The 26,715-nt window shown below is 40.4% G+C and overlaps 13 protein-coding genes across 13 annotated transcripts; 6 read left to right on the top strand and 7 right to left on the bottom strand.

The window, feature by feature from the left end:
* Positions 1-85: 85 nt before the first annotated feature.
* Positions 86-1,045, top strand: PAS_chr1-4_0289 (Hypothetical protein; the record flags this gene model as incomplete). Its single annotated transcript, XM_002490363.1, has 1 exon — positions 86-1,045. One exon carries the CDS (start codon positions 86-88, stop codon positions 1,043-1,045), a length of 960 nt encoding a protein of 319 aa, XP_002490408.1.
* An 80-nt stretch (positions 1,046-1,125) lies between these two features.
* On the bottom strand, positions 1,126-3,531 carry PAS_chr1-4_0288 (Hypothetical protein; the record flags this gene model as incomplete). Its single annotated transcript, XM_002490362.1, has 1 exon — positions 1,126-3,531. One exon carries the CDS (start codon positions 3,529-3,531, stop codon positions 1,126-1,128), a length of 2,406 nt encoding a protein of 801 aa, XP_002490407.1.
* Positions 3,532-3,973: 442 nt separating this feature from the next.
* Positions 3,974-6,808, top strand: PAS_chr1-4_0666 (uncharacterized protein; the record flags this gene model as incomplete). Its single annotated transcript, XM_002490361.1, has 1 exon — positions 3,974-6,808. One exon carries the CDS (start codon positions 3,974-3,976, stop codon positions 6,806-6,808), a length of 2,835 nt encoding a protein of 944 aa, XP_002490406.1.
* A 250-nt stretch (positions 6,809-7,058) lies between these two features.
* PAS_chr1-4_0287 (Histone methyltransferase) lies at positions 7,059-9,227 on the top strand (the record flags this gene model as incomplete). Its single annotated transcript, XM_002490360.1, has 1 exon — positions 7,059-9,227. One exon carries the CDS (start codon positions 7,059-7,061, stop codon positions 9,225-9,227), a length of 2,169 nt encoding a protein of 722 aa, XP_002490405.1.
* A 519-nt stretch (positions 9,228-9,746) lies between these two features.
* On the top strand, positions 9,747-11,114 carry PAS_chr1-4_0286 (Forkhead transcription factor; the record flags this gene model as incomplete). Its single annotated transcript, XM_002490359.1, has 1 exon — positions 9,747-11,114. The coding sequence occupies one exon, from the start codon at positions 9,747-9,749 to the stop codon at positions 11,112-11,114; it is 1,368 nt and encodes a 455-aa protein (XP_002490404.1).
* Positions 11,115-11,258: 144 nt separating this feature from the next.
* PAS_chr1-4_0285 (Nucleolar protein required for the normal accumulation of 25S and 5.8S rRNA) lies at positions 11,259-16,109 on the bottom strand (the record flags this gene model as incomplete). Its single annotated transcript, XM_002490358.1, has 1 exon — positions 11,259-16,109. One exon carries the CDS (start codon positions 16,107-16,109, stop codon positions 11,259-11,261), a length of 4,851 nt encoding a protein of 1,616 aa, XP_002490403.1.
* A 169-nt stretch (positions 16,110-16,278) lies between these two features.
* Positions 16,279-17,250, bottom strand: PAS_chr1-4_0699 (uncharacterized protein; the record flags this gene model as incomplete). Its single annotated transcript, XM_002490357.1, has 1 exon — positions 16,279-17,250. The coding sequence occupies one exon, from the start codon at positions 17,248-17,250 to the stop codon at positions 16,279-16,281; it is 972 nt and encodes a 323-aa protein (XP_002490402.1).
* Positions 17,251-17,562: 312 nt separating this feature from the next.
* PAS_chr1-4_0284 (Protein involved in iron metabolism in mitochondria) lies at positions 17,563-18,312 on the top strand (the record flags this gene model as incomplete). The annotated part of the gene is made up of 1 exon (XM_002490356.1): positions 17,563-18,312. One exon carries the CDS (start codon positions 17,563-17,565, stop codon positions 18,310-18,312), a length of 750 nt encoding a protein of 249 aa, XP_002490401.1.
* A 120-nt stretch (positions 18,313-18,432) lies between these two features.
* On the bottom strand, positions 18,433-19,455 carry PAS_chr1-4_0283 (Poly(A) binding protein, part of the 3'-end RNA-processing complex; the record flags this gene model as incomplete). Its single annotated transcript, XM_002490355.1, has 1 exon — positions 18,433-19,455. One exon carries the CDS (start codon positions 19,453-19,455, stop codon positions 18,433-18,435), a length of 1,023 nt encoding a protein of 340 aa, XP_002490400.1.
* A 335-nt stretch (positions 19,456-19,790) lies between these two features.
* PAS_chr1-4_0282 (uncharacterized protein) lies at positions 19,791-20,633 on the bottom strand (the record flags this gene model as incomplete). Its single annotated transcript, XM_002490354.1, has 2 exons — positions 19,791-20,283; positions 20,530-20,633. The coding sequence occupies 2 exons, from the start codon at positions 20,631-20,633 to the stop codon at positions 19,791-19,793; spliced, it is 597 nt and encodes a 198-aa protein (XP_002490399.1).
* A 247-nt stretch (positions 20,634-20,880) lies between these two features.
* On the top strand, positions 20,881-23,226 carry PAS_chr1-4_0281 (Telobox-containing general regulatory factor; the record flags this gene model as incomplete). The annotated part of the gene is made up of 1 exon (XM_002490353.1): positions 20,881-23,226. The coding sequence occupies one exon, from the start codon at positions 20,881-20,883 to the stop codon at positions 23,224-23,226; it is 2,346 nt and encodes a 781-aa protein (XP_002490398.1).
* A 74-nt stretch (positions 23,227-23,300) lies between these two features.
* Positions 23,301-24,977, bottom strand: PAS_chr1-4_0698 (uncharacterized protein; the record flags this gene model as incomplete). Its single annotated transcript, XM_002490352.1, has 1 exon — positions 23,301-24,977. One exon carries the CDS (start codon positions 24,975-24,977, stop codon positions 23,301-23,303), a length of 1,677 nt encoding a protein of 558 aa, XP_002490397.1.
* Positions 24,978-25,485: 508 nt separating this feature from the next.
* Positions 25,486-26,559, bottom strand: PAS_chr1-4_0280 (Putative serine/threonine protein phosphatase, required for glycogen accumulation; the record flags this gene model as incomplete). The annotated part of the gene is made up of 1 exon (XM_002490351.1): positions 25,486-26,559. The coding sequence occupies one exon, from the start codon at positions 26,557-26,559 to the stop codon at positions 25,486-25,488; it is 1,074 nt and encodes a 357-aa protein (XP_002490396.1).
* Positions 26,560-26,715: the final 156 nt, after the last annotated feature.

Raw genomic sequence — 26,715 nt, 5'->3', positions numbered from 1 at the left:
CTGAGATTTCTCTTTCTCTTTCTCTTTTTTTTTTTTTTCCTACCATTTCCTTCAAGAAAATACACCTTTCGACAGATCATCATAAATGGTGGCCTCTCTTCACATTGTCAATCCGAATTTGGCCTCCGCTTTCAGTTTGCCTCCCAGGTCAAACACTTTGAGCGTTTCCATACACGCTTCGGCTTTGTTACAGATCCTGGAATCAAGTTACTTCGACCAGAATAAGAATGGTCGTATCATAGGAACCCTCCTAGGTTCTAGGTCTGAAGAGACAACGGAGGTTCAAGTCAAAGACTCTTTCATAGTTTCCCACACGGAGGACGGAGACGAGTTTACCATTGATTCTTCTCAACGTGAATTTGTCGCCATCCACAAGAAGTCTAGCCCAAGAGACTCAGTCGTAGGATGGTTTTCCATTAACTCTAAGGTCGACAGCTTTATCGGACTGGTCCATGACTTTTTCTCAAAGGGTCCAGATAGCACACACCCGTACCCTGCCATATATTTGAGTATCCAGTTATGTGACGAGAGCGGATCCTTCGTAGAGCCAGTTTTCAAGGCGTACGTTGCCTCCCCAGTGGGATGTTATGGAGCTCTGGCAAGTCACTTAGACCTTGAAAAAGCTGGCTCTTTTGTCTTCTCTGAAGTCCCAACCAAGGTCATATACTCTGCTAACGAAAAAAGTCTGCTGGCTCATTTCAAGAACAACGTTGTGGAACCCAAAGTTCCAATACCACAAAACGACACAAATCAACTAATTTCACAACTCAACAAACTCGACGTTTCCATTGACCAGTTAATAGACTACGTTGACAAAGTCATTTCAGGATCTCTGGATAGAAATGATGTGAAGAATGATGAGATTGGCCGTTTCCTGTTGACCAACTTAGTTTCCCTTCCAACTTCTCCTTCAAAGGAAGAGCTTTCATCTTCCATAAGCTCTCATATCCAGGACTCACTGATGATCGACTACTTGGCCTCCGCCGTGAAAACTCAATTAGATGTTAGCTCCAAATTAATGAACCTGGTACAAGATGATAAATAGGAACTCAAATACAAAGCCTACCATTAATGACTGTTTTATTTTTATACTAAAGTAGCTAAAGGGTGATTATCAAGGAGTGGTTAACGATCTATTCCTAGCAGGGCACTCAGCTCATCGATCTTTCCAATATCGGCGTATAACGCTTCCACTTCTATCAACGTATCTTCGTTAAAAAGACCACCTCTGGTGGGAACTAATCCTTCTGCTGCCGCCTCTGCTAAACTCTGTCTTCGAATCCGTTTCTTACTAACATCAGCTTCGACAGATAAGCCACTCTTCTTTATCTTTTTCTTAGATCCTGTTTTGAATCTCAGGGACTTTACTGGTGCCATAACAACTTCCTGTTCCAGTACCTTGTTCTTCTTACTCTTTTTTGGTATTAAAGAATGTCCCGCCTTGAGTCCTCGATCATCCTTGGCCATACTCAATCGTCTAGTAGTGCTGTTGAAATGCTGTAAAGAAGAGGAATATCTTCTTAAATGGTTGGTATCTTTTTCAGCAACCACACCTTTGTTTCGGAAAGCGGATAATGGCACATTGCTTGGATTGATAGAAGAAGCTATAAAAGCCCATCCTGCGTTTGGAGCAGTTTGATTGCTCTGAGTTACTATGTTCAACTGTGTATTGGCAAAAGCCTTAGAGTCGCTGTCTGATTCGCTTATATTGAGTAAATCATCCAGGTCCAATAGAGGAACAGAACCAGTCTGCTTCCCTTTTGGTTTTGTACGATCCCTAATTGCACCCTTCACAGAAAGTTCTACCCGTTTGGACTTTATACTGTCTTTGTTCTCTGATACTGATCGCATTGAAAACCCATCAATAATCTCAAAGGGTTTGCCACAGTCCGAGGTGGTCCAAATTCCAATCACTGGAGGGATAGGATCCACTTTGGAAGATGCCAGAACTTCTTTTGCAATTTTGGTACCAATTTTTTTATTGGATGTTTTGGGAAGAGCTTCATCTTCATCAGTGGAGTTGCTGCTTTCGTTGTCATCTACTTTTTGGTCATCTTCTAGTTCGTCGTCGTCTGAAGCAATAGCATCTGAGGAGGACGCATCTCCTTCACCTTTGAAAAAGTAATTAAATAGGTAGGAGTCATCATCAGAATCTTGTTCTTGGTCTGATCCCCTTTCGACGGCAGCTTGAATGTTGTTTCGACTGGAAAATGGAAAATCAGCATAGTATGGATCGTCAAATCTTGTTTCTTGCTCGTTTTCATCGTCCTCATCACCAGATCGGTTGAAATCATTGTAATCGAAACCGGGATCATCCTCGTAATCATCGTCGTCTCGATAAGAACGGCCGTCACTTTCTTTGCTATCATCGGAATTATCAAAAACTTCTTGGAATTCATCACTTTCAAAGACATCTCGAGAGTTTCCCTGATTAGGGTTCTTCTTTTCGTTTGAAGGTTCATAAAGTAATACTAGTTCATCGTTCTGTTTCCCAAAAAACGAAGCCCTTCTTGGTTGAATCGTATCTATGTCCTTCAGTGTAGGAGACCTTGGAAATGAATAGTTCTCATAATCCTTCAGTATGGCGTCTGCTTCTTCCTTCAGTAGATAATCTTCGTCCAAGAACACGTAAGAATCCCTCTCGTCGTCGTCTTCACCAGTTGTTCCATCATCATCGTTATTATCTAGTGCAGTGTGTCTAACTCTTAGTTCCAGATCGTCGTTATCATTTTGAAGAGTTCGGATTAATTTCGCCTCTTCAAAGCCATAATCATTGTCGGAGTTGATTTCGTCCTCTTTGAATTTAGGTACTTCGATAGTGAAAGGTTCATCGACAGATTTCTCTAATTGCTCTGCTCCATTGGATTGCTTGGGAGTTGGTTTGACTTCCTCACCAAGATCTTCATCACTTAAATTGTGTCTATCTATTTTCGTTGACGACGCTGACTTTGTTATCTTGGTATGTTTGCTCTTTATAATATCGGGCATATTGTGTTCATTTTCTGTGGATTTGGGAACGGCATTATTGTTGAGGTTTTTCCTAGCCTTGTGTTCTTTGGTAAGTTGAACATAATCCAATTCGCCGTCAGACGAAGAAGATTCGTCTGAGGAGGAATCGCTAGAGGATGAACCCAGTATAGCATTCACTTCAGCGTTGGTCGCCTTCCAGTATTCTTCATCCTTCTCCTCTGACGTACTGGAATGCACATCTGAGTCGCTAGAGTTGTCAGACTCGTCAGTAGAGTCAAACACAGGAACATTATGGAAATTGCTTGCTAGATCATACCTACTATTGTTATCAGATACGTCAGACAAACTAGATGACGAGTCGTCTGATTCCTCGTCAGAAGCTAAGCTAAACTTTCTTTCAGCTCTATAGTTCTTCTTACCTTTGCCACCAATCTTTCCCTTACCGGGTACCATGCCTTTTCCCTTTCCTCGCCCTTGACCCTTTGTTCGGGCAGTTGTGGCTTTAAAGGATTCCAAGTTCTTCCCCCCATGCGTGTGGTTTTTCCTGGGAGTCTTGGCCATTTTTGTACACTTTTATCAAATTATCTAGTGCACTTTCTTTCAATTGTTCTACTAAATATTCATTCTGAGAAGCTTCTATCACAAATATGTACTGATGGCTTTCTAGTGACAGTCTCCTGATGCTCTCTAAAATTTTTTTTAGGAAAGAAAATTCATAATCTCATCTTACTTGCAACAATACACGACCTCTATCCTTTTAAGGCTAATTAGGGCGCTAGAGATTAGCCTAATTGGAAGCTTAGAAGAGCACTAGCTCATCGTACCCGCGAGGGATGAGCTCCAAAGTCTCTCAGGCTCCTCCGTACTCAAATCTCAGTGTAGCGTCCCCCTTTCCCGATCAAGGCGTGAGAAATTAATCCCCTCCAGGCAAACACACCCAACCCACCCTTCCCTCATCTGTCTGTATTTGGTCGTCTGAATTGCTGGATCTCGTATTTGGCTAATGCTGGGGAGATTATTTAGTGGTTCAACGACTGGTACCCTTTCACAACACCACCACTCCCCCCTCAGTATCAACGGAGTCCTCTTGAACAACGCATCAGGTCTTAACAGTCCTTCCGTTCAAGCAGGCAAACCATCGTACGAGGATTCTTACACAAGAACACTACTTTACGGCACAGCTGACCGTCTGAATCCAGTTTGCTCCCTGAATGAGTTTCAAAAGCTGTTCCGCGTTGTCATCTTCCAGGATGGGCGGGTACTGAATACAAGGCAAGTTTTGTTTGATTCAGCCGTTAAACAACAAACTTCAGTGCAAAATGGAGCTAACAAGGTGAAGTTTAATTTGAATACAAAGATGTTTCATAACTACTCTGAGCTATCAGAGTACATGTTCGGTAGTGGTGTGCCCATCAATGATTCTACCAATTCCATCAAGTTACATATTCTTCCAGACTTGCCATATCATTCCGTTCACAAGGTGAAATTGGTTCTAATTACCCGTCTCTTCTCCACGACTAATAGATTTGACAGTAACTTTGGAAACCATTCTACTTCAAGTACCAATGCGCATGATCAGGAATGGGTAACTCATCCCACCATCGATCTGTCAATCAAAGGCCGCGGTAAGCGTTCAGGTGCCACAAATTTTGGTATTGGACTCATCATTCCCATATCGTTGGAGAACTGCTTGAACACTGTCATCGGAGATAACTGGGAAGAGCTAACAGATTACGCATGCCATTTGCAGTTTACAACCACCAATAAGTTGCAGAAAATATACAACCTCCAGCAGCTTACAGATTCAAAAGACAAAGATTCTGCCACTCCAAATTTTTCATCATTTGTGCTGCAAAATGATGTTGGGTTACACCAATTGTTTCAGCAACTGATCAAATTAATGTCGTACCTGGTGTCGACACCAAGAGTTCTTCTGGGGTTTTCCAGCATAAACAGTTGCACTATTTTGAATTGGACTCAGACAGTGGCTTATTGGATGGATATCAAAGACGGGCGGAACCCAGGGATTTCCTCTACAGGTCTTCACCATAATTACAATTCACAGAATATCAAATTTCTTGCTTCCTTATTGTCCATTCTAATACCAATGCGGCACAAGCTACTCAATAAACCTACAGATAAAACCAAAACAGCGTACAGAGTCGTTATTATGTCTGGTAATCCAATCATATCTTCCAAGTTAATTTATATCCTTACTGTGATTTTTGCTGACACACATTTATTGTTCATTAATAAGGACAAGCAGAAGGCGCCTAATCAATTGCCCAAATTCACTCCTCCATCGTTTCCTAATTCCGATTTGGGCATGAAAGACAATGAGACTAGTCCAATTCCGATTCACAGGAGCACGACTAAAAGCAACTCGCCAAGGACCACGCCCTCATCGATCAAGATTCCTCAAAGCTTTAGGAGACCAACAGCAGAAGCTTCTTCTTCTGTTGTCACCACTAATGGAATTATTACTACTGATTTAGGCCCTGGGCAAAGCTCATCCGGCGAGTCTCAAGGTATCCATATCAATAGCTCTTACAACTCGCTTCAAAATCTCTCTACGTCCTTGTCATCGAACTCCGTGTCACATTCATGGAAACATCATGGATTGAGTTTATTGGAAAAATGGAAAGCTGGCTATAATCCTGCGTCTAACTCTTTATCAGTTGATTCACACCGACATCTTCCAATTACTCCATCACCCAGCATGGACTATGAAGAGTATCCATGGTCCCAACAGCTTACTCCTCCAACTTCACTTGCCGCAACGCCTGCTGAAACGCCCTTCCCATCTATACATAGAGCTAAATCATTTGTGGACCTACATGGTGATGCTTCAACTTATAATAACACAGTCAAGTATCGACTAGATGATTTGCCTAAAGTTAAAAGAGATGCAACTACAGTGAAGACTATCATTTATGATCGCAATGAATCTAGCTCCGACAGGATCATGATTAATACCTATATCAAGACACAATGTGAGAAGATAATGAATAATGATGATATTAATTATGCCCTGGTGGATTATCCTGGGCATTCTCAGCCGGTTTTAGATATTAGTGGTCAAAATTTTACGGAATGTCTTGATAGTAAATTGAATTTGATTGACGAGAAACCAGATATACTTTATGATTCTTTCATGTTCAACAAGTACAACAAGAATCATTTTTATAGATTACATCATGCAGCACTATTGACGCCCATATGTGGATTTGTTGATGAATATCGACCGGAATTCTCCATTCAAGCCTGTCCCATTTCACAGCATCTGGAACAGCAGATCATAACGAGTTTGAAATATGACACACTAAGTCGGAATTCTCACGACTCAGTGTTATCAGAAACCATTTTTGTTTCATTGAGAGCCCGAGAAATAAAGAGTTTCAAAATCTGTGATGAAGGACGCCTCAACTCTAGCGGAGTCAAGTCACCGGTTGGGGACTTTTCACTTCTCGAACAACTTTCAAGAATGAATTTCAGTGGAGGTACTTCACCAACAGATCACGAACAGCCAAAGTTGAATTCGAATGTTGATCACCATTGGGACAAACTTCAGGTGAAGACGAAAGTTTTGTTTCCTCAGCCGTTGCAGACTGGAGTGAATGCTGCGTACGTCAATAAAATTGATAGTTATCTAGGAGAAGTGGCTAGTCTTTACAATGATTTGACACAATTCTCTAGCTCCTTACAGCGCAGACCTAAGAAGGGAGATGATGTTCAAGAGAAACTTAAAGAAGCTGAAACTAAAACTTCAAAGGAGGTGGAAAGAATAATTTTGAAAATGATCACTTCTGAGGTTCCGTATAGCTATTCAGATATTTAATGCCCCAGATAAAGACGTTGTTTGTACAGTGAAAGTTTACTGGGTTGAGAGTGTTATGTTGAAATCAAACTATTTGTAAATCAAAAGTAGAAAAGCCTTCCGTTCCCTCCCCCCTAATTCATAGGGTCGCAAGGATTAATTACCTCGTACTCACCTTCCAGGAGCGAACGAGAATGCGCTCAGAGTTTTCAGTATCTAAAAAACTACTTGATTACCATAGGGTGGACTTACCGCTGAAAAGCCATCGATAATGAGAGAAAGGACAGTTTCCGATGAAGAGGTTGATAATTATGGACATGCCAGTCACTTCAAGCGTAAGGTCCAAATATATGATTATCCTGCAGACAAGACAGAAGAAGCGTTGACAACCTTCAAGACCTTGTCCCAGAACTCTTACCAGAATAAAACGTTGGGGAATGCTCATAATGGACGATCCACAGCAGATGGGATGTCCTGTGACTGTGAAGAGAACTGGGATACAGTCTCTGGGATCAACAATGCTTGTGGAGAATATTCTGAATGTATCAACAGGTTGACTTCCATCGAGTGTATAAGCGGGACATGTTCTTGCGGTGACGACTGTCAAAATCAAAGGTTCCAAAAGAAGCAGTATGCTCCTATAGCAGTGTTTGAAACCGAGAAAAAAGGGTATGGTGTACGTGCCCAGGCTGACATCAGGCAAGATGCGTTTATATACGAGTACTTGGGAGAAGTTATTGATGAGTCGACGTTTCGCAAAAGAAAGGAAAACTATGATAACCAAGGCCTCGAGCATTTCTACTTTATGATGCTTCAAAAGGGTGAGTTTATTGATGCTACTGCTAAAGGTGGTCTTGGTAGATTCTGCAACCATTCCTGCCGTCCAAATGCCTACGTCGACAAGTGGGAAGTCGGCAATAAACTGAGGATGGGAATATTTGCCAAACGAGAAATTTACAAAGGCGAAGAAATTTGCTTTGATTATAATGTGGATAGATACGGGGCCAATCCACAGAAATGTTATTGTGGCGAAGATAACTGTATTGGGTTCCTTGGCGGAAGAACGCAGACTGACAGTGCTAATATTTTACCTGTTCCTATTGCAGAAGCTCTAGGTTCAACAAACGCTCAAGAACAACGATGGGTTCGCTTAATGAAAGAACAAAATAAATCTATCAAAGCGAGTGACTATTCAAGTATCAACGAGGATTATGTCAACTCTTTGGAGATGAGACCAATTGCTGATAAAGACGAGGCATCCAAGGTAACCAGTGCTTTGTTGAAGACTCAAGATTACATTATATTAAGAAAGTTGATTGAGAGAGTAAGTTTGACCAAGGATCCCGAAGTGTTGAAAGAAATAGTCAGACTTCGTGGTTACCAATGTGTCGCTAATATACTCACGATGATTGTGTTGGACCAGGAGCAACAGCAAGTCGATGTGGAGTCATTTACGTTGAGTGTACTCGACATGTTAGAGAGCTGGCCCAATAGCTCTAGAAACAGAATCAGTAGCTCACAAATTGAATCAGTGTTGGAGAGTGTTAAAACTAAGTTGAAAAAGATTCAACCAATAGGGAAGAAGATCAATTCATTGCTAAACAGTTGGAGCAAACTCGAAATTTCCTACAAGATACCCAAGAGTCAGTCAGTAGGAGCGTCAAATGATGTGGATAATGGTCATGCTGAATCTTCCACCTTCCAGTTAAGAGATGAACAAAAGGAAAATAACGCAGCTTCTAAAATCTCTCCATTTCGTATAGTGGATAATATGTTACTGCCAGAACAATGGAGATGGGCAGTAGATGAGTCCACTGGGGCCAATTATTACTACAACAAATCACAGAATATTACGCAATGGGATCTTCCTCCTGGTTGTGAACTATTAAACATTGAGGTTTCTGAAAAGAATCGTGACAAGAAGCCACCTATAGATAAGTCAAGATTAGAATTGAAGGAGAGACAAAGAAAACAAGAGTACGAACGAGTCAAAAAAGAGAGAGAACGCGAAAAGCTGAGGCTTCAGAGGGAACAAGAACAAGAAGAGCAGAGACGTACGGAAACTCTGAAGAAGATTATTGCCAATGCGGAAGCAAAGCAACAACTGCTAAGTAAGAGATTAGCAGACGAGGAGAATGAAGGGAAAAAACGACATAAAAAGAGCAAGAGGCCTACCAGAGAACAAGAATGGAATAAACTCTTTGCGACAGTAGTACCCAATATGATCAAAAAACACGAATCGCAAATTGGTAGAGACAACCTGAAGCATTGTGCGAAAGATATTGTCCATCAACTGAGTAGTAAAGAGATAAAGAAGGATACGAGTAAGAAACCACCTAAAGAACTGAGTTCTGAAAAGAAGGCTAAAGTGAAGGCGTTTGTGGGGCCATACATGGAGAAGTACTTGGACAAATGGAAGGCCAAACACGAAAAGAAATGATAACGATTCATTCAGAATGGTGCAGGTGGTGTACGTGAGGTGCCAGATGCTAGACGTTAGAAGTCAGAAGTTAGGCGACTTGAGGGGTTATTGAAATAAGCGACCTCCACCTAGTATGAAGGAGCGTACTGCTCGCTTTCTGTCTACTGAACGACCATAAAATGGTTCAAGGACAGCGTGAAGTGAAAGTGGTAAAACATTCTATGTAAAAACAGCGTGACAGATGCATCAATAGAAATGATATATTGTCACGTGCTCCATCACGTTCGAGACGCGTAATTCCAGTTTCACCTTCCCTATTGTCTGATAAGATACGTCCACTAATTTCTGAAGAAAAAAACGCGCTACAAAAGTAAACAAAACTCGCCCATTTTGTGTTTCTGTAAAAGGAGAAAAAAAAAGATTCAGGTCCCCCCTCCCCCAAAAGCAAACCAACATCCAAAATTACGCGTCGTTCGTGTTCTATCCAAGTCTTCTATCAATATTTCTTTACTGGCTAAAGATTCCTTTACTCAAGCGATGAACAACTTGACCACGCCACCGAAGTCGGTAAAGAGAACTAAATACAACGACGTTTCAGGTCGCTTGACGCCTCCAGGACAGAGAATCAAAGGTTCGAAGATCACCAGTACCAAGCTTTTATCTCCCGATTTATCTTCACCGCCAACAACAGCTTCTTCCAAATCTTTACAGAAACCACAGCCTGCAAGCAAAGCATCCAGTATGTCCAAGGGCGAGTCCAAAGGGACAGTTTCTTTGAAACGAAATAAAAAGTTGAAGGTGCCCCAAGAAGTCGTGCTGCCTCCACCAGAACAAATGCCTCCAGTGATAGATGACTCTGTAGATTTCACAAAGAAGCCTCCTTATTCTTATGCTACGTTGATCGGCATGGCCATCCTGCGAGCTCCAGGTAGAAAGCTGACTCTGGCTCAAATCTACCATTGGATTTCGTCCACGTTCAGGTACTATAAGAAGTCAGAAGTTGGCTGGCAAAACTCTATAAGGCACAATCTCTCATTGAATAAAGCATTCATTAAAACCGAACGTGCCAAAGACGGTAAGGGGTCGTTTTGGCAGATTCAAAATGGGTTTGAATACATGTTTTTAAGAACCAAGGACGGGAAGATTATCGACTTGGAGGTTGTGCTACACGAACCGTACCAAGCTAAACCACTTGAATCTATTACTGACAGGGATTCTGAAGATTCCGAATCTGAAGAAGAGGAGGACGAAGAAGAAGAGGAAGAGGAGGTGGATGAAATACCAGATGAAGAGAAGAGGAAACACGTCACTCCAACAAGACAGGGTCTCAACAGGATAGCGTCCAGAAAAAGAAGGAGGTCAACGGAAGCGTCAGGAAATAACAACACCCCTCAGCTGTTTACTCCACTAATTAATTGGATTCCCAATACTGAGAATTTTCCTTTGCCCTCTGCAAACACTGGGAGTAGCAACATTATAACACAACTATCCCCACCTTTCCAAAGGAATCAAACTCCCAATCAATCTTTCAACTCTAGTTTCAGTTGCAACTCTAACTTTGATCTCTCACCGATAAAATCATCGGTTACAGGCCCGTTATTAGAGCCCAAGACGCCGATAGCCACAATCAGAGTCTCAGGAAACAACAACAACTTTTTAACAGCAGCAAAACAAAGTACGGGTACAGCAACACCTAAGTCAGGATTGGTGAGAACGCCTTTCAAAACTCCTAATTCAGCCAACATCATGAAAAAGATATGGAATTCTCCGTCTTGCTTGGAAGATTTTTATAGTAGTCCCAGCAACAAATCCAATTCTTCTAAAAGTAACAACTACTACTATGGAATTGATATGGTTTCTCTTTTGAAGAGCATGAACAATCCAGATGAAGAATTGGAAAGGTGATAAATAAAAGGTTCTGGTGAATTATGTTGTATTGTATAGTATGGGCCAGGTTGCCGGAGTGGAATGATACATTCTAGAGTAAAATAGGAATTTGTACAATAGTGTTTTTTTAGTATAATGGATGGATAATTTATAAGATACCTATTATGGGAGGAAACTTGTACAGATTCTTTTTATAGCTGTGTTCCAGTTGTCGTACGTCCAATGTTTGGTTCTTTTCGTTACTGTGAGGTCCAGCTGGAGACCAAGCTGGCTTACATTTATGCTGTTGAATTTGTTAACCAAATCCTCTTCGGTATTCTTGCCGGACTCTTTGCGAAGAGTGTATTGGAGAGCTTCTAGCCATGAAAGGATGCCGTGTCTGGTGACAAGATTTTCGTTGGTTGTTGTCAAACGAAGCACCTTAGAAATGAACTCTTGAATCTGTAAGTGAATAGAGGAGCTGATGTATGGAGAATTCATCAAGTTCATTATCCACGGGAAGAAACCAGACAGGGATAGCATTCTCAGATTGTCGTCGTCCAAAGTCATGGAGTAGCGGTAACTAGTCAGTAACCAAGTCAGTTGGTCGTAGTATAATTTCTGCTCATCCACAGAGAGCTTGTGATATTCATCCAATTTCAGTAAACTGATTGATTTGAATAGAGGAATCTCGGTTGAAACAAACCAAGGACCAATCAAAAGATACCTGTATGCCTTTTCAAAAACTGGATGTGTTGGGTCAGCAAGAACAGGTACAAACTGTGAAATGACTCCGATAATGAACGAGGAAGGTCTGTCTTCGCCAAAATTTAAGAAGGATGCTAAGATTTTTCCAAGATATAGCTTGAAAAGATACCTGTCCTTGAATGGATAAACCTTTCTGGGTAGTTTTTCACCCTCTTTTTTATTTTCCAGTAATTCAATATCATCTGACAAACTAGTATAGATGGCATTCAAAATGGTGAGAGCAATCCTGTTACAAGATGCCTCATCAATGGTTAGTGATAGGACAACGTATTGAAGAATTCCTGATTCGACGATGTTTTTCACTTCGATCGTATCGTCGTCTTTAAACAATTCTGGATTGCTGAGAAGAAGCAGATTGAATACTTCTGGGTCATAGATTATTCTATCGGGATCAACACTTGCTCTCTTACACAACAGTATTCTTGTGTTATAAAACTCCTCATAGTCTGAGATATTCTTCAAAGAGAAAATCGAATGATACATTTCAGGGTCAAAATTCTCTACAGATTCTTCGACTACTTTCTTATCAAGTGTCAAAACTGTATCTTTTTCACCTTTCGAAATCAAAGGAGAATAGTCTTGTTCGTAAGAGAACTCTTGCAGGTACACCCAAGTATCAACCAAAATACACCAAGACTTTCCCATAACGGACTCTAAATCTGATAATATTACCTTGATGAAAAGGTCAGAAGGCCTCAAGGACCCTTGATAATATGTGAGGAGCTGCTCCAAAAGCCCACTAACATTGGTAGACGCAGTCTTCAAGTCCAAAGAAATCAATTTATAGAGTATCAATGAAGAGTAGTATTTTGACTCTTCGTCACCTGTCAAGTTTGATAGTTCAATGAGCTCGTTATTAGTAAAAATTTGCAGTAATTTGAGGCCTTCGATAGCAGAATCCTTATCTCCCGCAGAGATCAGGAGAACACAATATTTTAACAAATTTTTGTTATTGACCCATTGCTTGTGCTGAAGTATCACTTGTAGCTGTGTATTCAAAATAGAAGGTTGAATGAATTTCCAAACATTCCATTTTCTAAATAGTCCCTGGAACGAAGTAAGAAAGGCCAGAAAATTTTCACCCAACGTGTCATTTTCGGCAACCTTTTTTGTAATGTACAGGAAAGAGTTGACCAACCAAGTTTGCATTTCTTTCAGATTGACTTCAGATCTATAGGCAAAACTTGCAAACGCTTCACTGAAAATATAGTTCTCAGTAGATTTGAACTTTTTGTTGTCCAGTGCCTTCAAGAGCACAATTCTATCTCTTTCTATAGAAGGGGTACCATGATTGAATAAATTCAAAAAGTCAATGACATCAATCTTCGAATCAAAGAAATGGAGAGATTTGGATTTTTCAAACATGTGGAAAGACTCTTCAATGACTGTATCAGCAAACTCTCTGTCGTTCAACATCGAACCTAAGAAAATCTTGTCCGATAGAGGGAGCTGATCAACTTGGCTTAATGCTAAAGATGAAGAGTATATAATTAGTTTCCTAGTTATCTCCTTGCAATGGAAACTGATTGACTTGGTCAACAATGCAACGTACTGACTCTTATCCAGCTTAATCGAGCCTATGAACGAAATGATATGAGATTCATAATGCTCGTTGACTAGTAAAAGTAAGATCTCAAAGGGTAATTGAATTTCTCTTGAACTTAATTCATCCAATATAGCAAAGACAATCTCATGTCTTCCCTTTTCACTAAACGGAGTCAGAAAACTAAGCAGTGTATCTTTGTCAACAGACCAGAGGGCTGAGGTAACTAGTTTTACCAGCACATTGTCTTTAGCTTCAGGCATTAAGCTGGCAATCCGATTTCCATACTCTTGGAATAGGTGAGCATTGTTTTTAGTACAGAAATTTTGAAACAGTTCGTTAACCAAAAAGCTAACAAAGAGTTGCCATTCTAAGGGCTTCTCACTGACAAACAATGGCCCCCAAAACTTTCGACTTGTGATCCTTTCTAGTGATTGGGGATTGTCCAACAAGTATGTCTCCAGCTTATTGAATATCAACACTATGCTCTCGTTAACTTTGGGGCTAGTCTTCTCCAAATTAGAAATTTTGTAAAAGAATTGTACTACGTCAAAATCATTCTTTGGTGGAGGAATCTGAAAGTCACCCTTCATATTGTTCAACAGAACTCTACTACCAGGTGAAGAGTCGTCAATATAATATTTTTTCCTCTTGAGCCATTTTCCAAAGGGTACATTGAAATGTGTCATTAAATATTCCAGTACAGAAGGATCTTCTCCATTCACAACAAGATAGTTCAAAAATGTGTATAGCCATGTAAATGTTTCTTCAGATGGTATCTTGACAAACTTCCATTGTTCCAACAATGTAACAATAAATGGTGAAATTTGACGTTTGGTAACGGAAAAGGAAAGGTCAATGTATTTGTAGGGAGTCTTGATACTCCTGGCAATAGTTTCGTCCAGCAATTTGCAAACTTGATCAGTTAAACGTGAAACAGTCTTCAACAATGGGTATATGGGATTGATTTTGATTGTGCTAGAGTCACTCCTTGAATCTTGAAACACGATGTGGTTAAGGGTCAACGTTTCTAACACATGACCAACTCTTTCTGAGGTAGATGATAACCTGATCAGGTGTGTAAACAACGAATGGTCATTGCTTGCAATAGGATTCCACCATTTCAAAGAAAATGAAGAATCCAATAGAGTCTGCAATGTCAAATAATGATCCAAGATTGCAACGTTTGGTGTAGAACTTCCAACCAGTGGTAAATACAGTTCCTGAGGTAAACTGACAGCAAATTCGCCAGTTATTTGAGGGAAAAATTTCAAATATCCTTCCAAAGTCATCGTCAAGGCCAGTAGATACAATTCATCAACGTTGTCGGGATCAATTGCTTTGAAACATCCCAAAATTGTGCTCAAATCAGGAATCCTTTCAATAATAGTATTACTCAGATCAGAGAAATCCACCAGAAGGTTGGAGGAACTCAACTGACCAAAAACAGTACTATACTTGTGGAAGATAGAGTTCAACAACTGAAGTGTCAGATAATTAATGAAATTTGAAGGGTCAGTCAAACCTCTGATTAAAGACTGTTTGGTCGTCAATAGAGGAACGATATGCAGGGATAATGACTCAGCATTAGTGTTGTAGGTAGCGGTTTCTGGGATCTTAGGTGGTTTCAGGTACGACATTTTGGTCAGCATTAATGTGAACCCAATAGCGGTAGAAGTTAGTTTGGGTGAAAAGTTCCCAATATGAGTAGACACAAAATATTGGAACGGCAAGAATATTTCGTAATTCTGGGACGCCAGTTCAATAAACAATGCTAGCTGTTTCGCATCCTTCCAAGGTTTAAGCTGGGTTGCCAGATAGTAAATCATTTTATTGTACAATTTAAAAGAATGACCCTCAAACTTCACTTCGGCACCACCACTCTTCAGAGTGTTCTCCCCAAGTTCACAGGCCCAGACTTTATCATCGTGAAAAGTGACACCTTTAGCAAAACTACGAAGAAATTCGTACACGTTTTCGTCTCTGTCCAGTAATTTCGCCAACACGGAGAGTACGGGCTCGTTGATTATTTGTAACTTGGTTGATTTCTTGAAAGATTCTTCGTGCACAACATAGTCTTGAAGGAATTCTACAAAATCCTTAACGACCTCATCATCATCCAATTCCAAATGTTTCAAAAGCCTGTTAAATATGTACTTGTTGGTAAGAAGCAGATCCTTTCTCAGATGACTGGAAGCATTCGACAATAGCTGTATGTAAAACTGAATCATGTTGTATCTTGTCGTAGATTTGAAGTCAACGTATTTTCTCTTTGTAGAAGGCTCCAGTAGTTCGGTCAAATGCTCATTCTTGAAGTTGAAAGCTTCAGAGAACTCGGTAACCAAAGAGCCCTCATTGAACTCAACAATGTGTGTCAATAATCTAAGTATTGGAGAAATTAACGTAGGCTTAAGTGTTTCAAATATAGGATAAATGTGGTTCATCGACTTGATCAAATGTAATGCAATAACTCTGTAGAGGTCTATTTGTTCCAAAAACTGGACTCGTTGCAGAATTTTGTCCAACAATTCTGACAACTCTATCAGTTCATTGTCGTTCCTGACAGAGCTGTAGTAAGCCCAGTTGTTGATTAGTATTTCATAATTATCATTCTTCTCTAGGAATGAAGTAAAATGAACATCTGACTTGGTGTCACCAAGCAGTTTTTTTGCCTTTAGAGTGACTTCCAGTTGGGCACTAGAGGGCTTCAAAGGGGCTGACATGGTGAAGAGTGTTAGAGGGATCGATTTAAAATTTTTAATAGAGAGAAAAATTATTTCGTGAAATATTTGAGAGATGAGATAGGGATAAGAAACCAAAAAAGGGACCTCAAATCTCAAGGAGCAGTATTACAGGGAGTGCACGCAAGTTCATACAATCATAATTCGTTATCTATACATCCAGGATTGCTTGGTAACGCTTCTCTAAAATGTTTTGAAGTAGATCATTTTCCTCGGTCCAAAGAAGAGGTTCGAAGCCATGGCAAAGTCCTTCCCACTCATGAAATTCAACTTGTACATTGTTCTCAGTCAAATTTCTATGCAGCTGCCGGCCGTCATCGTTTAAGATGTCAACTGTCACGGTTTCCAAATAAGTTTTGGGAAATTTGGACCAATCAACATTAGGATCGTTGAATGGGAATAATGATGGCTCATATTCTTCTTTTTCTGATAGAAGAGAATCAAAGGCCAGCTTGTTCATTCTATGAGTCCATGTTAGATAAGGTTTTTTCTCCTTAAGGTCTTCAGAATCGGGTTCTTCGGTATTGTTTGAGTCCAACATTGGATAAATGAGAATCTGCTTGGCTATTGGAATGCCCCTTTCTGCTGCCAATGCAGCCACAGATAAAGCCAACCCAGCGCCTGATGAATCTCCCATTAGAATAATCTTGTTGGGATCAATCATTAGGTTATCACAATGTTCATAAAGGTACTGTAGCGCACTAAAGCCATCTTCTTGAGGAATTGGAGCTGGATATTCTGGAGCCAGTCTATAGTCCACACTCAGAACAGGTACGCCAGTCGCTGAGACATATTGAGAGGTCAAATGACTGTAACGGCTAACGTCACCGGTTATGTATCCACCCCCATGGAAGTGAATAATGCACGGTAGCTTACTGGTCCTTACTTGGTTAGGATCAGCATCTTTAGAGTAGAAACGGCACTCAATTTGATCTCCGTCATGAGCAGTGATAGTAAATTGCATGCCTGCAACGTCAGATGGTTTGGTTATCACCTCTTTGTAGTAGTGTTCCTCTATCTTGTCAGCATGCTTTCTCAGCGCCTTAAGATCATTCTCCACAGGTGCGCCGCCCTTCTGGTTTTCTAAGACGTTCTTTAAACTCGGGTTAATCGTCAAGGTCATAGCAATAAGGAAGAAACAGTAAAACCTGGAGGACTTAACCACCTTCCTTATATAGCCTCTGGGGAACGGCTAGTCAAACTTTATCTTTTCTAAATTATAATTATAACATAGTATCTATGATATTATATTATAAATAATAAAGATGACTGTACCGTTAATGATCGATTTATTTGTCAGCACCACGACCAGGCGGAGAAGATGCTTTCTCCTTGTGGCCTCCCCCACTAAGATGCCAACCAATGCGCACTATCTAAAGGGTGCTAGTTTCTCATTTTTCTTTTCCTCTACAATCCCATCACAATACACACAGCAATGCTACGACTATTAAATAGACAAAAGATAGTGCCTATCAACAGGACTTTTTTGAGGAGCCTATTTATTCAAACACAAACGACCCCCAACGATGATGCCCTCAAGTTTTTGCCATCCATGAAGATTTTACCTGAGCAAACCACTATAGAGTTTCTTAACGGAAGACAAGCATTCAAATCACCTTTAGCTCTCAAGTTGTTTGGGATAGATGGAGTGAAAACCATCATGATAGGTCACGATTTTATCACTGTAGAGAAGAAGACTCAAGATGATTGGTCTTTGTTGAAACCAGAGATATTTGCAGTCCTCACAGAGTCTTTGAATAACGGTACTCCTGTCTTGAACGAACAGCACCAGTCAGACGCAAATGACCAGGCTTTGCTGGAAGAGGATGACGAAGATGAAGTCGTCAGCATGGTTAAAGAGCTAATATTTACCAGAATAAGACCTGCCATCCAGGATGATGGTGGTGACATCGAATTTGTTAGATTTGAGTACGAGACAGGAACAGTATATCTAAGATTAAGAGGAGCTTGCAGAAGTTGCTCTTCAAGTTCCATCACCCTAAAAAATGGAATTGAATCAATGTTGAAGCATTATATAGAGGAAGTTGAGGCAGTGGAACAAATTGAGGAAGACGAAGATGGAAATGAATTTGAGGACCCGTTAGCAGCCAAAAAGCCTGCTCAATTTGAGGAAGCCCAACTGAAACCAAGATCTAGAGACGTGGCCCCGCCTCCATCTCTGTAAAAAGACTGATATTGTAGTATAGGTCGTGTATATATATGTTTAATGGAATGGTAGTCATATGGAGACTTCAGGGGGGTGGTATATACGTTAAGTGTTCTTGCATGTGTTCCTTTTGGTATCTCAGTAGTATGGATAATAGTACATTCCAACCAAAGACGGGTCAATCAACCCACCAGGTGCCAATGTTGTTTGTGTTGTTTGTGCTGTGAGAGGTGGCATTGAGGAACCTGATGCGGTGCTAAAATAATGATTCTGATTGTAATGATGGACCTTACCGTCCTTGGAGTTGTACTTATTTTCGTTTCTTTTGGCAAAGCTCACTGCTATGGTAAAGTTTTCTGGGCTGATAAAGGCATTGTTCAGTTGTACCATTGCCTTAGAAGCGTCCAATGGATTAACAAAACAAACAAATCCGTATCCTTTACATGCCCCAGTATCCTCATGAGTGATGACTTTGAAACTTTTTATCTTTCCGAATTGACTAAAGATCTGTTTTAGCCTCTCATCAGTGGTAGACGGAGGGAGATTTTTCACATACAGATTGCAATCCTGAAACTCTGGACCTGGAATTGGTAACTCTGGCGGAGGGAAGTTACTCCGGGTATACAGTCTAGCCTTTTTCGAAATATGATGGTTCACGTAGACTTTATACACTCTATCATTGACTTTCGTAGAAAACCCTTTCAGGTGCATTAGAATCTGGTCTGCAGAGGTTTTAGTCTTGTACTTTACAAATCCGTAATCAGTGACTATCTTGGATTGGATTATGATGCCGTATTTTTCAAATTGAGTGAACAATATGTGATAAACTTCCTTTGGTATCTCAGTAGGGGGTAAATCCTTCTTAATTTCCGGAGGAGAGTCTCCTTCCAACTGACTGGCTGGATCTGGATTTGCCTCTGTCACTTCCGACACTTTGAAGTAAATGTTCCCCGGATGCGATATACTGTGGTAGATAATGTCTATAGTACTTTCATCAATGCCAAAATCTTGTATCAAGGAGTAGTAGACGTCATCTATGAATCCGGGGGCTGAAATCTTGAAAAACCCCTGATCTTCCTTGATAACCACGTTTTGATACTTCAATTGCAATTCCTGTATATCGATTTGATCACTGTAGAAAATAACATCACATATATTCATTATACAAGTCCAAGCAACAGATGGTTTAATGGATCACCCTAGGTAGCAATTCCGATAAATGCCCTCTTTCGCTGAATGCATATAAATAAATATAGTTTTGAGGGGGCAAACGGGGGGATCCTAGAAAGAGAAAAAGGAAAAAAAAAACAAGTCAGACTAGTCCGAGTGCCCTCAGCAGGGTCATCACCTAAATGATAGGACAGAGTAAAATTTAGTAGGATAACAAAAAAAAATAAAGACATTGAAATAGAACTGAAAAGAAAAGGACAAAAGGTATGGAGGAATGTGGTGGGGCATCACACTATGACCCACAAGACCAGATACCGACAACCTAACTATTTTCTGGATCTTTTGGTAGTAGTGGTGGAGGTTGTTTTCGGTTTTGGTTTTGCTTTCGACTTCTTGGCTGCAGATGTCGTTGTTGCTGTTGTCTTAGATGGTTTACTAACCTTCCCCGGTTTAGCTGCGGCTGACCCAGTTTTTGTTTTCTTAGCAGGAGCAGCTTTCTTAGTTGGGACTTTTTTGGCGGTTGTGGAAGAACTCTTCTTTGGGGCAGATTTCTTGGAAACTACTGTTTTCTTAGCCTTGGTTGCTGCTCTTGGGGCAACGACAACTTTCTTCTTCAGCACTGGCTTGGTCACCTTCTTAACGGTTTTAATGTCCTTTTTGATTTCACCATCTTTGTTTAACTTTACAGGTCCGCTTGGTCCCTTTGGCTGTTTGAAGTATCCTGCAGCAACATTACGTCTAAGGGTGAGATTGAACTGGGAATCAAAATTTGTTCCTACTGGGTAGTTTGCCAAGACGTGTTTCTTGATTGCCTGTCTGCTGAAAGTAGTTAGTAAAAGTTTGGTTTCTGACTTGTGCGAATGAAAGGAAAAGGTTGCTTGAACTGCAAGAAGTTGCCTCAAAAAAAAGAACGTGTATTTTTGCAGCAAGGCAAAACCAAGCATAACACCCTCTGCTCAGATGTAGAGCAAACAATGTACTGCTCTAGTTACCCGTTATACCCATTTCTAACTCCACATCTCTTCAAAAAAACGCCCGTCTTGCAACCCCACCTAATTTACTTACCTGGATCCAGTTCTTTCTTTCAAAGAAAGAATGGCGTTGGTAATCATATCCTTGTAGGAGATTTTGCTGTCGGCGACAGCCTTTTTACTTGTTCTAGTAGCCATGGTTCAACTTCTTTATGGACTATTTAGCAAAAACACAAACAAACTAGAAAAGGGGAATACGTGCATCTTTTGTATTTATATTCATGGTATTAAAACAAAACACGCGAAAATTTATGTTAATCATTGTTGCACACTGTGCCAAAAGTGCAAGAAAATTTGAGACTCTATTCTAGGTTCTCTAACTTGCATCAGTAGTTAACTCAATCAGCCTTGGAACTGCATCCTTCTCCCTTTACAGCTGGATCAAATGTCAAAACATCCTTCAGAAGAGTACATTAATCCTTTGGCCAAGAAGTTCAAACTTCAAAACAGCCATCTGCCCGCAGAGAAAGATCAGTACGAAGGGCTGGCACTTCCCCCAAACTCGGAACTTTTAAAAAATAATTCACACGAAGCCTTGAAGGCATACCAAAGGCTTCTCAAAGAAAACCAGACTACAGATGATTTGATAAATGCACAATTGGTTGCCCTCCCATTAAATTTAACTTGTCCACATTACTTCCCAGAAAATGTGCAACTATTAATAAACACTATCCCGACTCTAGACAACCTTGCAACACAGATACTGAGGATCATCGCTCAGGGTCCGTATCAGAAGATATTAGACATAGTAGCCAATCAAGATAGCACGTTGGCGGGGATATCGTACAAAAACCTGATAGAATTGTTCGAGATGACAAAGAGAATTTACAGTACCGAAGATCCGTTCTTGAACGTTGAACATTTAACTTTTGGAATATGGAAATATGGCTGTGAGCCTCCCAGTTTTTTGAAGGGAAAAGAAGATAGCGTGGAGAGTACTCTGAGAAAAGTCAATTTGGCCACCTTCTTGAACGCAACTTTGGGTACGAACGATGCCGGTTTTTACCACTTGAATGAGTCTTTTCTGGATGTGTTTTGTCCTTCTCAGTCTTTGGATCCCTCAAATACAATGACCAACCTTACCGGAAATTCTATTTCCGGATATCAAGAAGGAGAGACTCAGAGAACGTCTGCAAATTTTGTTCCTGGTAAACTGTTAAAGTCTCAAGCAGGACTATACTTGGACTTGAAGACCCAAGCTTACATTTCGGCATTAGAAATCAACGAAAGGCCAAAGGATGAGATTTTGGAGGATTTATTTCCCGATAACATGGATGAAATATTGTTGAAAAGAAAGAACCCTGATATGGAATTACAGCTACCAATCAACAAATCCACTGCTTTCACGCCGGCTGAGTCCGATTTCATATCACGAGCCAATATTAGAAAACAAAGGCTCCAAGAATCAGACAATGACAGTAAACTAGCTGAAACCTACGAATGGTTGGTGTTCTTGAAAGAGTTATTTGACTACGTCTCCAAGAATGTCGGTATTTTAATTTGGGGAAGAAGAGGACGTTTAGGGAATCTCAGTCAATCTTTGACCACTACACTTCCTGCCTCCCCGATAGAGTTAAAGAAAACAACCTCTGGTAAATCCGGAAGTAAAGAAGCTATATTCAAGGATGACTCCAAAGATGCAACACCAGTACCTACATCTGCATCAAAGAGTTCTACTCCGCTTAAAGCCGATGGAGAAGAAGAGGGAAACCTCAAATTGCATCCAAATTTTGAGCAGATTACAAATGAGTTACTTCCCTCCGAAATCCAGAAACAACAGATACTCTTGATATCTCATCCGAATAAGATACGCCAGGGATATAGAAGACCCTGGACTGAAGAGGAAGAGCGTGCACTAAAACAAGCCCTAGAATTAAAGGGACCACATTGGTCACAAATTTTAGAACTTTTTGGGGCTGGAGGAAAAATTTCCGAAGCTTTAAAGAACAGAACTCAAATACAACTAAAAGACAAGGCCAGAAATTGGAAAATGTTTTTCTTAAAAAACAACTTTCCTGTTCCTTCTTATTTGACCAAGGTCACCGGCGACCTAGATAGGGATGAAAAGAGCTCTCGGAGAAATAAATCTAAGAAGCCGAGAGTAAATGCTAAGAACATAGATCCTAAAACATCTGGCCCAATTAAACTACAGCAAGGCGAACACACACAACACAATAATGATACTACTAATACTGGTGATAACGAGGCAGAAAACATGAAAGCTATGGGTACAGAAGTCAATAATGGAAACGAGGATGAGAGTTCCAATGCTGTTGCTAATGCCAATACAGATACAAACAGGAATAGCCAGGAAACTGGAAATGGTGATAAACCTCTAAAAGAGACCGAGGAACATACTGACAAAGATAGTGACAATGAACCAAAGAATATTGTTCAAGATAACCTAAACACCAAACAGGATACCACCCCATTGAGTGATACAGATGTTTCCAAGTCTACAGAACCCACGACACAGATATCGTCAGAACTGAAGGAGAAAGCTACCACGGATACTGAATTTCAACACAACGCAGCGATTCATGAAGATTACGACCAATTGATTTCAAATATATTGGCCCAACAAGACTTGGAACAAGTTGATGGACAATCCATGCAAGATGTCGATACCGAAGTGGCTCAGATCCTCAATAATAATAGTGATCCTGCTGCTAATCGCACCACCACGACCGAGAATCAAAGAAGCAGTGACAGTGATGAAAAACAAGACTGAGCAAATTATTCTATGTTATGTTGTACTTGAATGGTTTAATGTTATATGTTACACTAATAGAAAAAAAAAAGAAACTAACGTTCTACTTCGACTGTAATCTCAAAGCGATCTCCAGTCTCATCTAAAGTCTGTATATCAATATCCGATGATTGCTGAAGTAATTGGTCAAGAAAGGCCTTCGAATCAAGGTTCTGTGGTTTTAAGTGGGTGTTCTTGGTGACGGCATCATTCAGGCAACTTCTCACAATCTTTGAGATGTAAAAAGTGAACTTTGATTCGTCGTCTTCAGAAGCACCTGGAATGCTAATGCTCAGTAGAACTACAAATATCTTGTAGTTAACTTTGGATATTATAATCTTGTTGACGGCGTATGTTGACTTAAAACCATCAATTGAATGAATATGAGACCTGATTGTTCCTATCAGTTGTGAATAAGATTTGGCAGTGTAAGGATATGATATAAGAATGATCCTGGATAGCGATTGGATAAGTTTCCAACCAATCCAGAGAATTATCGCAGAAGTAAGGACAATGAATCCTTGCATAATCAATTCTGCGTGCACTGATTTTTTGATTATCGGATAGAATAGAGAGTATACTCCAAATGCTATGGATAGGAAATTTGTAGAGTTGTTAAAAGTTTTCCTGTCATGCTGAATATAATGGTTGATAACTCTGGGGGAAGCAAAAGCGACTGCGATAGATAAAGCAACGATCGCTAGATAGATCCAATTATTCATACTTTCGGAGTGATCAGAGTGTTTTGCATGCTCAGAATGAGACTCATGTAGGATAAGGGATACAGCCAGTTCTTCCAGTATATGCGATATTAGGTCTCCACCAACAAATATCAAGGATACACTCAATGCAAATCCAACCAGAACTTCAATTCTTCCTAGCCCAAAGGGGTATTTTAAAGTTGAATGATGCCAGGAGTCGAAGTTTGACATTACATGGACCAATACCACAATGAAGTTTCCAAAAAAATCGTAAAATAGCAAATGAGATAGGATACTAAAGCAGATATTTCCATAATGAACACTGAGTCCATAGACTATGACATCGTAAACAAAATAAAAGAAACACCACAATAAACTGTATTTTTGCTCCTTGGTCAAGGATTCGATCAGCTCTGTTCGGTTGGGTATTGGTAACTGTTGAGGGATTGCTAACGGTGCTCTCTTTGGGGGTTCCTGAAACAAGTTCATCGAAATGGAGGAGTGTTTGTACTTGTGTCCTCTCCTATATTTGGTATTCATTTTGGAAGGAGCAGAATCATGCTTTTCGAAATTGAAAGGCTGGCGAACGGGCGACGTGGATCGGATGGGGGATGCGCTTCTGGAAGGAAGAGGAGAACTTGATCTTGGTGGCAATTGAGGTGTAGGAATGTATGCATCAGTACTCTTTGTAGGAGATAAAGTCCTACTTATACGGGAGTTGTTCTTTCTGTGGGATCGTCTACTTGAACCCAATGAGGCAGGTGGGAAGTTCTTGAGAGGACTCTCCAGGTTGGAGACGACACCACCTGGGTTGTAAATATTTATGTTTGGGATACCATTGCTGGAGGAAATGGGAGGATCAAACGAGGAAATATCTTCCTCAGCTTTCTCCTTCATAAAATCATCATCGTCAGGTTGAAGGATTGGGACACCCGCGTTAGTGAACAGCATAGAGTTCCTCTGAACCGGTGTGGTATTATTCGATCTGCTGGCGAATCTGCTTCTGGAAGCTTCAGTAGGAGTTTCACTCATAGCTTTCGAAGGGGATTTTCCATGACACGTTGTCAACTGGGCAACACTGTATGATTATTGTTCTTAATGGACCTGGCTGGTTGGAATGGGAAGCGAAACCTATGGTGACAGGGCTCGCCGGACTTGGCAAGATATGATTATGTAATGAGGTGAGAAAACTTTCCAGTAGTACTATTTCTCATCCTCTCTGGGAAAAAAGATGATTGAAGTGATTTGCAATGACAGGTAAGTGTAGCTTTCACGAGCTGTATTGGATAAGAGAGTATTGTACTAATGATTGCAAGATTGGGTAAAAAAATTAGGGTGAAATGTCTTCCGAGTGACACAATTGGTGATTTTAAGAAGCTACTCTCACTGCAAATTGGAACCTCATGGGAGAAGATCACCTTAAAGAAAGGTTATCAAGTTTTCAAGGATCACATTACTCTTGAGGACTACGAAATTAATGATGGGATGAATTTAGAGCTATATTATTCTTAGAAGATCAAAGCCTTCCTGACCCTTAGGTTCACAAGAAATATTCTACCTGAGGAGCCTTTCTATCCAGCTCTTTAGGAATGCCGTTGAAATACTCGTTAAAGAATTGGTCATCAAATTCTTTTCTTTTCTGTGATTCTTCATCCAGTTCATCTGGATCTTGTTGATGATTAGACGGGTCGACCATTCCGGAGCCTATGAATTTTAAGTATTCTTGATTACTGCTAGGAGAAGCATCAAATATATTGAACCTAGAACTTTCGGGCCCATTGAACGAGTCGAATATCTCCATTATTGACGCCATATTCCCACATCTATAGCAATAGTTAGGTGCAGACCATACGGTTACTACCTTTCCACCCCAATGCAATTGATATCCCTCATTACAGAGCTGGTGAGCTCTGATTATCTTGTCAAATTTATTCTCTGACAGAAACTTATTAACCACATTTAATCCAAATTGATAGCCAGCTCCACGTGAAGAAATTTGGAAATTGAGCAATTCTATATCTGGGTCAGACCACACGAGATCTGCCATCGGTCCCTCGTGGGGGATTTCTTTGTACCGGTCGATCACCTTAATTGATTCAATGCTTTGTATGTTGGGAGAGAGTCCTCCATGAATGCAAAATATGCTATCGTCTATTATCACCGAAAGAATCAAATAATCAAAAGTATCTGTTATTAGTTCCCAAACACGAGAACTCCCGCCATACTTGGTGAGGCATTCTGTATAAAACCCATAATTTAGGGTGATTTGTCTCGATTCGTGGTTTCCTCGTATCAGATGAATCCGACTGGGATATTTCAGTTTTAGTATGATTAGTATAATAATAGTTTCCACGGAATGAAATCCTCTATCGACGTAATCACCGAGGAATAAATAGTTAGTCTGTGGAGGTGTGCCCCCGATCTTGAAAATTTCAAGTAGGTCATAGAATTGACCGTGTATATCTCCCACTACCGTAACAGGTGTTCTCATATGAAGTACATTGGGGTCTTTGATCAAGAGTTCCTTAAAGCTAAAACACAGTTGCTCAACAACAATTTCTGAAAGCAGCTTTCCCTCGTATGACTGTTCCAGGCATTGATCCAAGTCAACCATTATCTGGTGAAATAGAAAGGTACAGTACAGTAGTAGTACTGGCAACAAAAAATTAGATTCTCGAAAGGGCTCTCGGAAGGGCACCCTGTCCAGGCTCTTGATGGGTGAACAAGCCCACTTAGATGATTATGTTGCGGTCAAAAATCTTGGCCAGAC

The sequence above is a fragment of the Komagataella phaffii genome, chromosome 1 (genome assembly GCF_000027005.1).
Source record: "Komagataella phaffii GS115 chromosome 1, complete sequence".
In the NCBI taxonomy this organism is placed as follows: domain Eukaryota; kingdom Fungi; phylum Ascomycota; class Pichiomycetes; order Pichiales; family Pichiaceae; genus Komagataella; species Komagataella phaffii.
This window is presented reverse-complemented; position numbering and strand designations above follow the sequence as displayed.